General features: G+C 43.7%; 1 protein-coding gene and 1 long non-coding RNA gene across 2 annotated transcripts; one reads left to right on the top strand and one right to left on the bottom strand.

Annotated features, from left to right (window-relative positions):
• The first annotated feature begins 5,599 nt into the window (after positions 1-5,599).
• On the top strand, positions 5,600-6,144 carry LOC142761303 (uncharacterized). Its single transcript, XR_012883597.1, has 2 exons — positions 5,600-5,949; positions 6,060-6,144. It is a non-coding gene; the product is annotated as an uncharacterized LOC142761303 (long non-coding RNA).
• On the bottom strand, positions 5,973-13,671 carry LOC142761302 (cystatin-2-like). The gene is made up of 3 exons (XM_075864490.1): positions 13,459-13,671; positions 10,961-11,077; positions 5,973-6,127 (listed from the first exon to the last, which is right to left on the bottom strand). The coding sequence occupies exons 1-3, from the start codon at positions 13,669-13,671 to the stop codon at positions 6,041-6,043; spliced, it is 417 nt and encodes a 138-aa protein (XP_075720605.1). The 3' UTR covers positions 5,973-6,040.
• Between the last annotated feature and the right edge of the window lie 356 nt (positions 13,672-14,027).

Here is a 14,027-nt window from a genome sequence, read left to right as displayed (position 1 = left end):
GGGAGAGAAGAAAAGCAGCTGGGCAGTGAGAGAGGCCTGGCTGGATATGCTCGGTTTACATGAAAACAGATACAAAGGCGTACAAACGGAAACTGATTTTCTGATCTTTTGAATTTAGCATAATGTGTTCCTTAGGGTATATTCACACATGGCAGATTTGACAACTGTCCAATTCATCTGAATGAGGCTTCAAGAAATCTATTTGGTTGCTGCAGAAAAAAAAAATTCAGATATATGGACCACATTTTCAGTTGCAGAAATTTCTCCAACAAAATCTTCCACATGAGACTGCACCCAAAGGCCAGGATCACACTCTCAGTTTTTCAGTTTTTAGCTCTATTTTTGAACCCCTTCCTGCCGCAGCCCTTTTTCAAATTTTCATTTTCGTTTTTTCCTTCCCACCTTCCAAAAACCATAACGTCTTTATTTTTCCGTCTATATAGTACTATGAGGGCTTGATTTTTGCGGGACAAGTTGTAGTTTTTCACAGCACAATTTATTTTGGCATATAATGTACTAGGAAACAGGAAAAAAATTATTTGTGGGGTAGAAAATGAAAAAAACAGCAATTCCTCCATGTTTTTTTGCGCGCCGTTTTTACGGAATTCACTGTGCAATTAAAACAACATGTTAATTTTATTCTGTGGGTCAATACGATTACGGCGATACCAAATATATATAGTTTTTTCTATATTTTACTACTTTTACAAGTAAAAAACTAAGTGTAAGGCTGGATTCACACAAGCACATTACGTCTGTAATGGACGGACGTATTTCGGCCGGTAGTCCCGGACCGAACACACTGCAGGGAGCCGGGCTCCTAGCATCATAGTTACTCATATATTGTAATAGTTAAGACTTTTACGGACGTGGCGATACCAATTATGTTTATTTATTTTTTTACTACGCTCTAGGGTGAAAATGGGAAAAGGTTTTTTTTTTAAAAATGTAAATATTTTTTTTTTTTTCTTCACAAAAAAAAATACTTTAACTCATTTTTACTTTTTTTATTAGTCCCCCTAGGGGACTTCAACCAGCGATAGTTAGATCACTTGCACGATATACTGAAATACTAATGTATTGCAGTAGATCGTGATTCTGACAGGCACCTATTAAGCCTTGCCGGAGGCAGCCATAGCAACCATCGCCAACCCCGCGATTGCGTTGCGGGGGGGAGCGATGAGCTGTTAGAGGGGGGTCGCCCCCCTCTTTCTAACGATTTAAATGCTGCGGTCGTTATTGACCGCAGCATTTAACGAGTTAAACTAGCGAGATCGCGCTCGAGAGCGATGCGGCTCGTTACTCTGAAGTGTCGGCTGTAGCAAACAGCCGACACCCGCATTGTATGGAACGGGTTCACTCCGTGAGCCCGTTCCATACTTCCCCTACCCGACTTTGGTAGACTAATGCCAGGGGCGTAACTTGAAAAGGCTGGGCCCTATAACAAACTTTTGAATGGGCCCACCTTGAAGCATGAATATTAACCAGCTCAATGTCAAAGTTAAGAAGTTTTCATTGCATTTAATTATCAGACCTTAGACCAGACAAAAAAAATGTAGATATTGGACCAGCGCTGGAAGATCAGGGGCACAAGCCCAAAGGCAAATATTTTTATTAAAGACAGTAGAGCTATAAGACAACTTTTGGAACCCATGATAAGCTTAGATACACCATCGCGGCAGTACACTGTCCCTAGATATTACTTTATAATAAAAATCAGCATTGTAGTGCCTGGAATCTGTATCCATAAATGCATCAGCCCTGCGCCCAAATAATGCCCCGTCATAGACGCTAATGTACTGTATATATGATAGGTTACCCCAAAATAATACAGTCATGCACTTGCCGAATAATACAACTATACTAGGACCAAATAATACTTCATAACCATGACCACATATACCAAAGGCCAATATAACCGCCATGCAGTGCCCATCAAGTGATCACATCACATCCAGGAGTACACTGGCGCGCTGCAGAGTATTATCACACTGAATACAATGCAATGAATTAAAGAGGCTCTGTCACCAGATTTTGCAACCCCTATCTGCTATTGCAGCAGATCGGCGCTGCAATGTAGATTACAGTAACGTTTTTATTTTTAAAAAACGAGCATTTTTGGCCAAGTTATGACCATTTTCGTATTTATGCAAATGAGGCTTGCAAAAGTACAACTGGGTGTGTTGAAAAGTAAAAGTACAACTGGGCGTGTATTGTGTGCGTACATCGGGGCGTGTTTACTACTTTTACTAGCTGGGCGTTGTGTATAGAAGTATCATCCACTTCTCTTCACAACGCCCAGCTTCTGGCAGTGCAGACACAGCGTGTTCTCGAGAGATCACGCTGTGACGTCACTCACAGGTCCTGCATCGTGTCAGACGAGCGAGGACACATCGGCACCAGATGATTCTGCAGCAGCATCGGCGTTTGCAGGTAAGTCGATGTAGCTACTTACCTGCAAATGCTGATGCTGCTGCAGAATCAACTGTAGCCTCTGGTGCCGATGTGGCCGACACGATGCAGGACCTGTGAGTGACGTCACAGATCTGCACTGCCAGAAGCTGGGCGTTCTGAAGAGAAGTGGATTATACTTCTATACACAACGCCCAGCTAGTAAAAGTAGTAAACACGCCACGATGTACGCACATAATACACGCCCAGTTGTACTTTTACTTTTCAACACGCCCAGTTGTACTTTTGCAAGCCTCATTTGCATAAATACGAAAATGGTCATAACTTGGCCAAAAATGCTCGTTTTTTAAAAATAAAAACGTTACTGTAATCTACATTGCAGCGCCGATCTGCTTCAATAGCAGATAGGGGTTGCAAAATCTGGTGACAGAGCCTCTTTAAATACAAATGCATCCAGTGACTCATAGGTGATGTCTTCTCTTATTTAAGTTGTTTCTCTTCATCCAACCCAGACCGCCATGACGACTTCTCCCAGTCACGACTTGTCTCTTCAGAGTTTGCTGCCCAGATGTGTTTAGCTGTTCACTCTTCCAGCACATCCTCACAATGTACAGAAGTAGTGCTGAAAAACTAGTGCCCCAAAAATAGTAGTGACAGATAGTGTCCCACACAGTAATAGTGCCCCGTTAGAGCCCACACACCGTAATAGTGCCCCCACACAGTAATAGAGGCCCTTCATGCCCCATTTTCATGATGCTCTCTTTGTGTGGGACACAGTAACAGTGCTGTCACACAGGGATGTTTCCCCCTTAGTGCCCCCTCACAGAATTAATGTCCCCTTAGCACCCCCTTGCATCGTGCCGGTATGCGCCGATATCAGAGGTCACGGAGTGAATAGTGGGGAAGGGAGCTAAAGGCTGTATTCAATTGTATCTGCGTCCTGAGGTGCCCCACTTGGACCACGGGCCCTGTATCAGCCACTGCGGCAACTGTGGAAGTAGTTCTACCACTGACTGATAAATCTCCTGTCTTTTGTGTCTATTTCTGTGTTTCAGCCAAATACTGCACCAAAAACTGCATCAAGCTGTGTGTCTGATCTTGGCCTAAGGGTATGTTTACATGAGTCGTTTTTTGTGGGAGTTTTTGCCAAAATCGCGGTAAGGGCTTATTCAGACGAACGGGATATACGTCTGTGCAACGCGCGTGATTTTCACGCGCGTCGCATGGACCTATATTAGTCTATGGGGCTGTGCAGACAGGTGCGTGATTTTTACGCTGCGTGAGTCCGCAGCGCAAAAGTCACGACATGTCCGTTTTTTGGGCGGATTTCGCGCATCACGCACCCATTGAAGTCAATGGGTGCGTGAAAATCACGCATGCCACACGGATGCACTTCCGTGGGATGAGTGTGATTCGCGCAACAGCTGTGAAAAGGATGAATGAAAACAGAAAAGCACCACGTGCTTTTCTGTTTACAAACATTCAAACGGAGTGTCATAATGATGGCGGCTGCGAGAAAAGCACGCAGCCGCGCATCATACGGGGCTGACACACGCAGCTGTCAAGTGCCTTTTGCGCGCAAACTCACACGCTCGTGTGAATCCGTCTTAAGGCCAAATCCATATGCCAAAGTCGGCGCGTCCTAACAGATTGCCTGTCAGATTTACACTGACAGGCAATAATGCTCAGGTATACGAAGTATACCAAAGCATTATAGCAGCGATCGGAATATCGCACAGTAAAGTCCCCTAGTGGGACTAATGAAATAAATAATAAATGTGAAATAAAGATTAATAATAAAAATGACAGTAAAAAAATAAATAAAACCATTTTTTTCCATAAAAAGTGGTTTGATTTAGTAAAAGTGTAAAAAAGAAATAAAAGTACACATATATGGTATCGCCGCGAGCGTAATGACTCCATTAATAAAGTTAATATGTAATGTAAACCGCAAGGTGAACACCGTAAAAAAAATACGCAAAAAACTATGGCGAAATTGCTATTTTTTTCCATTGCCCCCCCAAAAAGTCATAATAAAAATGAATCAATAAGTCCCATGCACCCCAAAATGGTACCAATCAAAACTATGTCTCGTCCCGCAGAAAACAAGCCCGAAAAATCACTACATTGATGGAAAAATAAAAAAATTACGGCTCTTGGAAAGCGACGATGCAAAAACAAATAATTTTAGTTCAAAAGTCTTTTTATTGTGCAAAAGTCGTAAAACATAAAAAACCTCTACATATGTGGTATCGCCGTAATCGTACCGACCTATAGAATAAAGGTAACATGTTATTTATGTCGCACAGTGAACGGCGTCAATTTAAAAACGCATAGAACAATGGCGGAATTTCAGTTTTTTTTTATAATCCCCCCAAAAAAAGTTAATAAAAGTTAATAAAAAAATTATATGTACCCAAAAATGGTGCTATTAAAAAGTACAACTAATCCCACAAAAAACAAGTCCTCATACAGCTATGTAGACGAAAAAATAAAAAAGTTATAGCTCTTTGAATGCGACTAGAAAAACGAATAAAATAGCTTGGTCATTAAGGCCTAAAATGGGCTGGTCACTAAGGGGTTAAGCACTGCCTCCGGCAGGTCTTAATAGAAGCCTGTCGGAATCACGATATACTGCAATACATTAGTATTGCAGTATATCGTGCAAGTGATCTAACTATCGCTGGTTGAAGTCCCCTAGGGGGACTAATAAAAAAAGTAAAAATTAGTAAAATAATTAGGAATGAATAGTAAAGTAGGAATGAATGGGGCCACAAGTCTCCCGTGGATTTTCGGGGGAATTGCGGCCGCAAAAGCACTTTCGTGTGCATGGGGCCTTAAAGTAGCAATCTGGGGAATTTTTTTTATCGTGGCCCCCGTTTGGAAAGTCACCGCATCACAAAACATAGTCAATCTTTTCCAATCTCAAGTTCCAGGGTTTTAAACATTTGTCCAATCTCACACTTCAGCTGTGGCTGGGGCTACACACAGACATTTTGTAGTCGGGCATGTAACTTTTGTGCGACAAAACATCCAGACGAAAAACATGGGTGAAATAATTTTGCATGCAACCAAGTTCACCACTTTTACCACCTGACCTTACAGATACTGGACCTCATATATGAAAATGAATACAGACAAAAACAATGGACTAGTTGCCCATAGCAACCAATCTGACCATGTTTCAGTACAAACTGTGAGCAACTCCTCCACTTTTTTCTCATTGTTCATTGACTGCCCCTTCACAGCGCGGGCCAGTAACTACAGCCCAAACCAGAGGGCATTGCCTCATTTATGAAGGCTACATGGCGGCATGCAGATTCTAGTGCGGCTCCGTACTGAAGAGCCACGGGGACTCCATGCCGGAAACAATCACAAAAAAAACTCTGTTTGCCTCTGCATGAAATCGGAGGTATATACGGAGGTCCAGTAAGGCCCCATACACCTCTTGGACTGTAATATTTGGTTCTGAACTGGTGTACATAATATGTATTCACTTTCCTGCAAGCCTTGGAAATACAACACTGAGGTCATGAGGTAAAGCGCATGGGTTGTGACAGTTTAATCCATATCTTTGATTATAATTTTATAAAGAATGAAGAACAAATGATGTACAGTTGTAACATGTCTACTGCTGTGCTTTGCAGGATGACGACAGAAGGGCTTCCTCATTCTCCCATGGCACATCCAGTACTGTAAGCGTGCACAATAAAGTCTGAAAAGTAACAGAAATACATTAGCTATTACTCTCTAAGGACTTACCTCATGTTTAAACAATTTGCACTTGCTGTATTCCTGAAGCATCCTTCACCATGTTTAACATATAACAGAATTCATTCTGAAGTACTGTGCAAATGGATACAGGAATTTTTGGGCTATTATGTTTTTAGCAGTGCATGCTGGTATATCTGCCATAGGGGGTGTGGGCTCAACCATACTCCCTCCTAGCATCCGTCTGCAATACTAAAATTTGTGATTTTATGGAGCTGTTTTTCTATAGAGTCAATGAAAAACGGCTCCAAAAATGTCCCAAGAAGTGACGTGCACTTCTTTTTCGCGGGCGTCTTTTTACGTGCTGTTTTTGGAAAACGAGGCGTAAAAAAACAGAATGACGTATTTCCCATTATAATCAATGGGCAGTTGTTTGGAAGCGCTCTGCCTCCGTTTTTTCAGGCATTTTTCGAGGCCTAAACGCCCTGAAATACGCCTGAAAACACTACGTGTGCACATACCCTTAGGCTGGGTTCACACATGGCGGAATTTCACTTAAATTCCGCTGCAGACACTCCGCAGCGTTAATCTGCAGCGGAGCCGTTTGTCCATTGACTTACACTTTAATTTAGCAGTGTTCGTTTAGACGAGGCGTAAAATTCCGCTGCGGAGCATAGGCTGCGGAGCGGAATTTGGTGTCCGCAGCATGCTCTGTCTGTTGCGGAGCAGTGGCGGACTCATGGCGGAATTTCTCCATTGACTTCAATGGAGAGTCAAAATTCCGCAATGAAGTCCGCAGATCTTATGTGTGCTGCGGAGCGTATTGGTTTTACTACCATGACATTTCTTCATTCTGGCTGGACCTATGTATTTCTAGGTCTACAGCCAGACTGAGGAAGTCAATGGGGCTCCCGTAATGACGGGAGCGTTGCTAGGAGACGTCTGTAAATAGTCACTGTCCAGGGTGCTGAAAGAGTTAAGCGATCGGCAGTAACTGTTTCTGCACCCGGGACAGTGACTACCGATCCCAATATACATGTATCTGTAAAAAAATATATAAGTTCATACTTACCGAGAACTCCCTGCGTCTGTCTCCAGTCCGGCCTCCCAGGATGACGTTTCAGTCTAAGTGACGGCTGCAGCCAATCACAGGCCAAGCACAGGCTGCAGCGGTCACATGGACTGGCGCGTCATCCAGGGAGGTCGGGCTGGATGCCGAAAGAGGGACGCGTCACCAAGACAACGGCCGGTAAGTATGAAAATCGTTTGCTTTCACTAGGGAAAGTGCTGTCCCTTCTCTCTATCCTGCACTGATAGGGAGAAGGGAAGCACTTTTCCCGCAGTCCGCAGCAGCTAGTCCGCATCAATGTACTGCACATTTTGTGCAGATCCGCAGCAGAATCTGCAACGCAGATTCTGTGCGGCATTGATGCGGACAGTTGCGGAGGAAATCCGCCACGTGTGGTCATGCCCTTAGGCCTTGTTATTTTGCTGCAGATTTTGCATTCATGCCAACACCAGAATTGGATCCCGGGGAGGAAACCAGTCCAGGACCACACACAGAGTTTGATGCAGTTTTTGGCTCCATTTTTTGAGCCAAAGACAGGAGTGGACACCAAAGAAGGGAGATGCATCTGTCTTTTCTATACATCTTTTCTTTCCTTTAGATCCACTTCAGGCTTTGGTACAAAAAACTGCACCCTAAGGGCACATTCACACGTGGCGGAATTGCTGTTGAATTCCGCTGCGGACAGTCCGCAGTGGAATTCTGCAGCAGCCGTTTTTTACATTTGTTTCTATCCATTTTTAGGAAACTTAGTTCAGACGTTGCAGAAAATAACTGTGCAGAATTTAGGCTGCGGTGCAGAATTTTCCCTCCGCAGCATGCTCATGACGTTGCAGAGAAGAAGCGGAATTTCACTGCGGATTTCAGCATTTGCATTGCAAAAACTGATATCTGTGGCAAGTCTGCTGTGACATCTGCAACGTCTGAATTACCTGTCAAATATGCAAATGTTGGTGCAAATTCATTGTGTAATTGCCCCAAATCTGCACCAACATTTGCAGCAGAAAAATTCCGCCACGTCTGAACGTGCCCTAAGAGTCAGTTCACATAGAGTTTTTTGCAGGAGGAAAATCTGCCTCAAAATTCCGCTTGGAATTTTGAGGCAGATTTTCTTCTGCCTGCACGTCGTGAAAAAATGCAGCGAAACACGCTTTCTCTGCCTCCCATTGAAATCAATGGGAGGCATTTTTGGCCGTTTTTTGGCATGTTTTGCGGCGTGGTTTCCGCGTAAAAAAACTCTGTGAACTCCCCCTTAAGCCTTATTCACACGGACGTGTCCGTTTTGCGCGTGCAAAAAACGCTACGTTTTGCGTGCGCAAAAGGTCTGTGTGTCATCAGCATATGGTGCGCGGCTGCGTGATTTTCGCGCAACTGGCATCATGATGACACTCTGGTTTTATGTTTACAAACAGAAAAGCACGTGGTGCTTTTCTGTTTTCATTCATTATTTTTACTGCTGTTGCGCGAATCACGCGTGGCACCCGGAAGCGCTTCCATGTGACGAGCGCGATTTGCACGCACCCATTGACTTCAATGGGTGCGTGCAGCACGAAACACGGCCAAATATAGGACAGTCTGAACGGCCCCATTCAGTAACAAAGGTCCGTGCGACGCGCGTGAAAATCACACGCGTAGCACGGACGTATTATACGTTCGTGTGAATAAGGCCTTAGACCTTTCTTTATATATTTCTTATTTTAGGTACCGTTCCTGGGTTTAGCTTAAAAAATACTTACAAAATCTGAAGCAAATCTGCACTGCACTGTGTGAGCAAAGCATGAAGCAGTGGTTCCCAAACTTTTCTATGCCACACATTTATTGAAAATGATTGACTAATGTTCGCACCTCCAACAAAAGAATTATCACATTTGAAGATGAAGAGGTCTAATTTCTTATTTTGTAAACACATACAATACTGCAGATGAACTTAAAAAACTGAAGCTTTTAACATAAAATGTAAATATAAATTTGCCAATTTCTGAAAAAATTGTAAACAGTAAAATCAATTCCAAATTTTACACCACCTGAATTTCCATCTCACACCTTTAGAGGAATGGGAACAGGTTGGAAACCCCTGCTCTATAAATACCTGTTGCACCATGGGGCACTGGCAAAATTGGTGGACGTAGATACAAATAAATGTGTTGATTGCTGGTGCCCCTAATGCTAAGTGCTAGCAATGCCACTGCTGAAGTGATTTTGGGGGGGGGGGGCGGGGTTTATTGACTGAAAATAGTTGATTACACTCTTACTTACACTCCTCAGCATTGAAATTGCTACACAAATAAGGAGAAGTTTTGTAATTGTTGAAATCACATCGATAGACATGTTAACAATGTGCAAATGATAAAAAAAAAATGGAAATAAAATATTCAGAACATCTTGATTTACTCAGTATCGAGTATGATCGCCACATGCAGAAATACACGTACTTACACGCCTTGGCATGATATCAATGAGGTTATTAATGGTTTTCTGAGGAATGTTATGCCACGCTGAATGCACTTGGGCACACAAATCATTAAGGTTGGATGCTGGCATCTCCCTTTGCAATTGCCGACCAATGACATCCTAGATGTGCTCGATGGGTGACAAGTCCAGAGATGCTGCCAGCCATGGTAGCACATTTAGGCCATGCAGGCTGCTCGCAGTAGCACAAGCAACATGCTGCCTGGTGTTGTCCTGTTGAAAGACGGTTTCTGGGACACTTTGGAGGAACAGATGTGCCACTGGTTCCACGACCAAATAAATTTAATGCCGAACTGTAAGTGTACCTGAAATGAAGACTAGAGGGGTCTGCCTACCGTACATTATGCCCCCCACACCATAATCCCGGGAGTAGGACTGGTGTGGCGTTCCCTTGTGAAGGCCTTTTCAGGGCGCTGCCCACGTGGTTACCAGACCAATCTCCGGCTATTGGTTCATCTGAGACAAAAGGGGGACGCATCGCTGAAGAGGATAGACCTCCATTCTAGCCTCCATTGCTGTCTTGCTGTGCACCATGATATCCTTTGAGAGTGGGGGCGTGTGGTCGATGGAACACCTGTAGCTGGACGTATGGCTCATAGCCCAATGTCGTGCAAATGCCTTCTGATTGTTCGTGTCGACACTGGTTCCGCCGTAGGATTGGGATGTGCCATCCAATTTTACTTGCAGTACAGAATGAATCACTACGCGCCATTCTTCCAATAAGACTATCCGTCCGTGAAATGGTTCGCCTCCATGCTCTTCTTGCTGTCATTATAGGTCGTTGTTAACCCCACCTCCGGGACACGCAACATTGAACAGTGCTGACATCTCGGCCTAGGCGCGTAGTGATCTGCCGGAGTTATAAACCAAAGTCTCTCAGTTCAAGGATTCTGTCCCTCTCAGTTTGCGACAACTGGCACATCGACGAACAGAAGGCATCGCACAATCATCCCACACCACTTGATCCAAATTTTGAGGTTTCATGTGGCTAAAAAAACTTTGCTTTCAATCTGGCTTTTATGCCCCTCCCGCATGCCACAGATTGGAGCTAGGTGCTTGAAAATTTGATCATTTGCAGATCTTAGAGACACCTGCTACTTCCTCGATTACGGCTAGCCCTTCTTGGTGTTACAATTTCAATGTTGAGGAGTGTATAATGGGAGCACTTCAGATTTTAACATTGCGTTAATAAACCATTGTCTCTGTAATTATCTAGTTTAATCTAAGTACCCTTGAAATAAAACAAACAACAAAAAAACGAAACAATTAAAATTGTAAGATTAATCACACAACAGTAACGACCTTTGCCAGTTTTGAGTCTTGAATGATGTTACAGGAATGCTTCTCATTTGTTGTGTCTCGCTTGCACTCTGTCCTGCCAATTTCTACATTCAAAACGTAGAGTACACCTGCGACAACCTGCAGAGTAAAAGCTAAAAGTTGAAAAAGTTGAAACAAAAATGTATTAAAGTTAAATATGAAATACATTCAGATCACCAGACCATTACACGCCCCTCTAAACCTTTAAAGAGACTCTGTCACCACATTATAAGTGCCCTATTTCCTACGTAATGAGATGGGCGCTATAATGTAGGTGACAGCAGTGCTTTTTATTTAGAGAAATAATCTATTTTTACCACGTTAGGAGCGATTTTTAGCTTTATGCTAATTAGTTTCTTAATGCCCAAGAGGGTGTGTTTTTACTTTAGACCAAGTGGGCATTGTACAGAGGAGTGTATGATGCTGAACAATCAGCGTCATGCACTTCTCTCCATTCATTTGGTCAGCGCATAGTGACACTGCGTTGTTCACTATGTGCTGTCTTATACTGACATTGTAATGTCAGGGTAGGGAGACAGACAGGTGAGCCCTAATCTACCCACCACTCAGTCCCTGCCTACTTGCATGGCCCGTCCTAGGCGATGGCGTACAACTGGGCGACGGTCCCTACGCTCATTAAGTGCACGACAGACAAACAGACAAGGGTACACAGAATCTAAGGGAAATGGGGCAGTTGCCCACGGCAACACCGTGAGCAACAAGAGTAGTGAACGAGCCGAGTCAAACCAGGAGTCTACGAGGTACCAAACGCAGAGCAGGAGAGTAGTCAGTAAAGCCAGGGTCAATTTGAAGCAGAGGTCAATACTACTAGCAGGAGCAGCAGAGCCAGGAAACCAGACAGAATCACAGGCAAAGGACAAGCAGCAAATAAAGGTATACATAGACCAAGGGAGGGAGCTAGAACCGTCTGGCCAGGCAGTGATAGGTTCTCCCAATCCTGAGCCTACCAGCCTGAGTGGTAGCAGATCGAATCACTCTAACAGACCTAGGCACATATGCAGGCTGATTAACCACGGGCGTTGACACAGAAGCTGTGTCAGGCAAATCCTTTACAGACATATTAACGTTACTGAAGTGTTTAGACAGTGAATAGACAATCCTTCCAGCCAGGACGGGATGTTTATTCACAATCCCGACACTTCGTTAACGTTTGTTTGGTATTTACAGCAGAGCAAAGCGTAATCTCGCTGTAACCTGTCATTTACAGCGTGATCTCGCGAGATTACGCTTGCTCTGCGGTAAGTACCACAGAAACGTTAACGAAGTGCCGGGATTGTGAATATACATCACTTCCTGGCTGGAAGGAATGTCTATTCACTGTCTAAACACTTCAGTAACGTTAATGTTTCAGTTAATGTTAATGTTTCAGGTTAAATAATACAGATGATATAGTTAGGCTGTTATAATACACTGGGGATATCCAGCTATTTGGCCCATTGGGTTCTAATTTACCCATAACTGGGTAACACCCAGAGTCCCACTCTGCCTGGGACTCCTGCTCTGCTCCTGACATCACTGTCCATATAAGGATAGTGATGTCCGGAGAAGAGCTGAAGTCCCGGGCAAAGCGCTGGTAAAGGCTCTGCTCTGGTACTCCGACTCTGGGGAAGCCCCTGACATCACTGTCCATATACGGCTAGTGATGTCAGGGGCAAGCCCAGAGCCAAAGTCCTGCACTCTGCCTGGGACTCCTGCTCTGCTCCTGACATCACTGTCCATATAAGGATAGTGATGTCCGGAGAAGAGCTGAAGTCCCGGGCAAAGCACTAGTAAAGGCTCTGCTCCGGTACTCAGAATCTGGGGAAACCTGTGACATCACTGTCCATATACGACTAGTGATGTCAGGGGCAAGCCCATAGGCAAAGTCCCGCACTCTGCCTGGGTCAACGCTCTGCTCCTGACAACACTGTCGATATTTGGACAGTGATGTCAGGGGCTTCCCCAGAGACGCCTTCTCTCCTCCTAACATCACTGTCCATGTATGGAAAGTGATGTCAGGAGGAGAGGAGGAGTCCCAGGCAGAGCGCTAGAAGCAGCCCTGCTCCGGGACTTCGTCTTTGGGGAAGCCCCTGACAGTCAGCACCCGGTGGCCGAGTGGGCCTCCCCAAGGGTATTGGGCCCCAGCACTTGCCCGGGTTCGCCGGGTGCTGACGCTTGCCCTGTTCCTATGGGTGAAGACAAAATCTGCAACACATATATGGTTTAAATTTCCATGAGTAATTTTGCAGCTGCTGAAATACATTATGCAGCGTTTTCTGTATGTGTTTTGCAGATTTTGGATGCAGAATTTCAGCATAGACTTCAATTGCATATGAAATTCAGCACTGAAATCCGCAACACAAATAAGCAGCAAATTTACCACAAAATCTGCAATAGTCATTCTGCTGTGGAAATTGTTGCAGAATTACGGATGCGTATTTTGTGGTGTATATTTACATGATGTGTGCACCCTAAATTACCTGAGATTCAGCTGATACAATCTTCATTAGCTTGTAATCATATTCCTCATTGGATAGTTGATTGAACCCATTAACTGCAAATATGGCAGCTTTTACAACGTCTGGGTCACTGGGATCATCCCTCTGAAGGCCTCCAACAATCATGTCACCATATACATATACAGACAAGAGAGATAAAATCACTAAAGCTCTGGAATACAACCCTGCTGCCATCTTGCTTCCTGTGGAATGGAATGAAGGAAAGAGAAAAAGAAGGACCAACTAAGGGCCACTTTTATAGTCACAAGCATAAGGGCAAGGGCACAGGTAATGTTTGAATGTTGATAAGATTAATGCATTTCCAGTTAATCATACCTAAAATAATACTTTTATTCAGCTTCTAATTCTGTACAGTTGGCAGCAAATTATAGGGAAAATCTTAAGTAATGCCACATTTTATCATAAAAACAAAGTCATTATTATCTTATCTAAAATAAAGTACAAATATAGTTTAAAGGACAAACATAAAACAAATGTAACAAGTAATTACTCTTACTATCTAGCTTCTTTTTTTTTGCACTAATATATGT

The sequence above is a fragment of the Rhinoderma darwinii genome, chromosome 4 (genome assembly GCF_050947455.1).
Source record: "Rhinoderma darwinii isolate aRhiDar2 chromosome 4, aRhiDar2.hap1, whole genome shotgun sequence".
In the NCBI taxonomy this organism is placed as follows: domain Eukaryota; kingdom Metazoa; phylum Chordata; class Amphibia; order Anura; family Rhinodermatidae; genus Rhinoderma; species Rhinoderma darwinii.
Note: the sequence above shows the minus strand (reverse complement) of the source record. Positions and strands in the feature narration are given on the sequence as shown.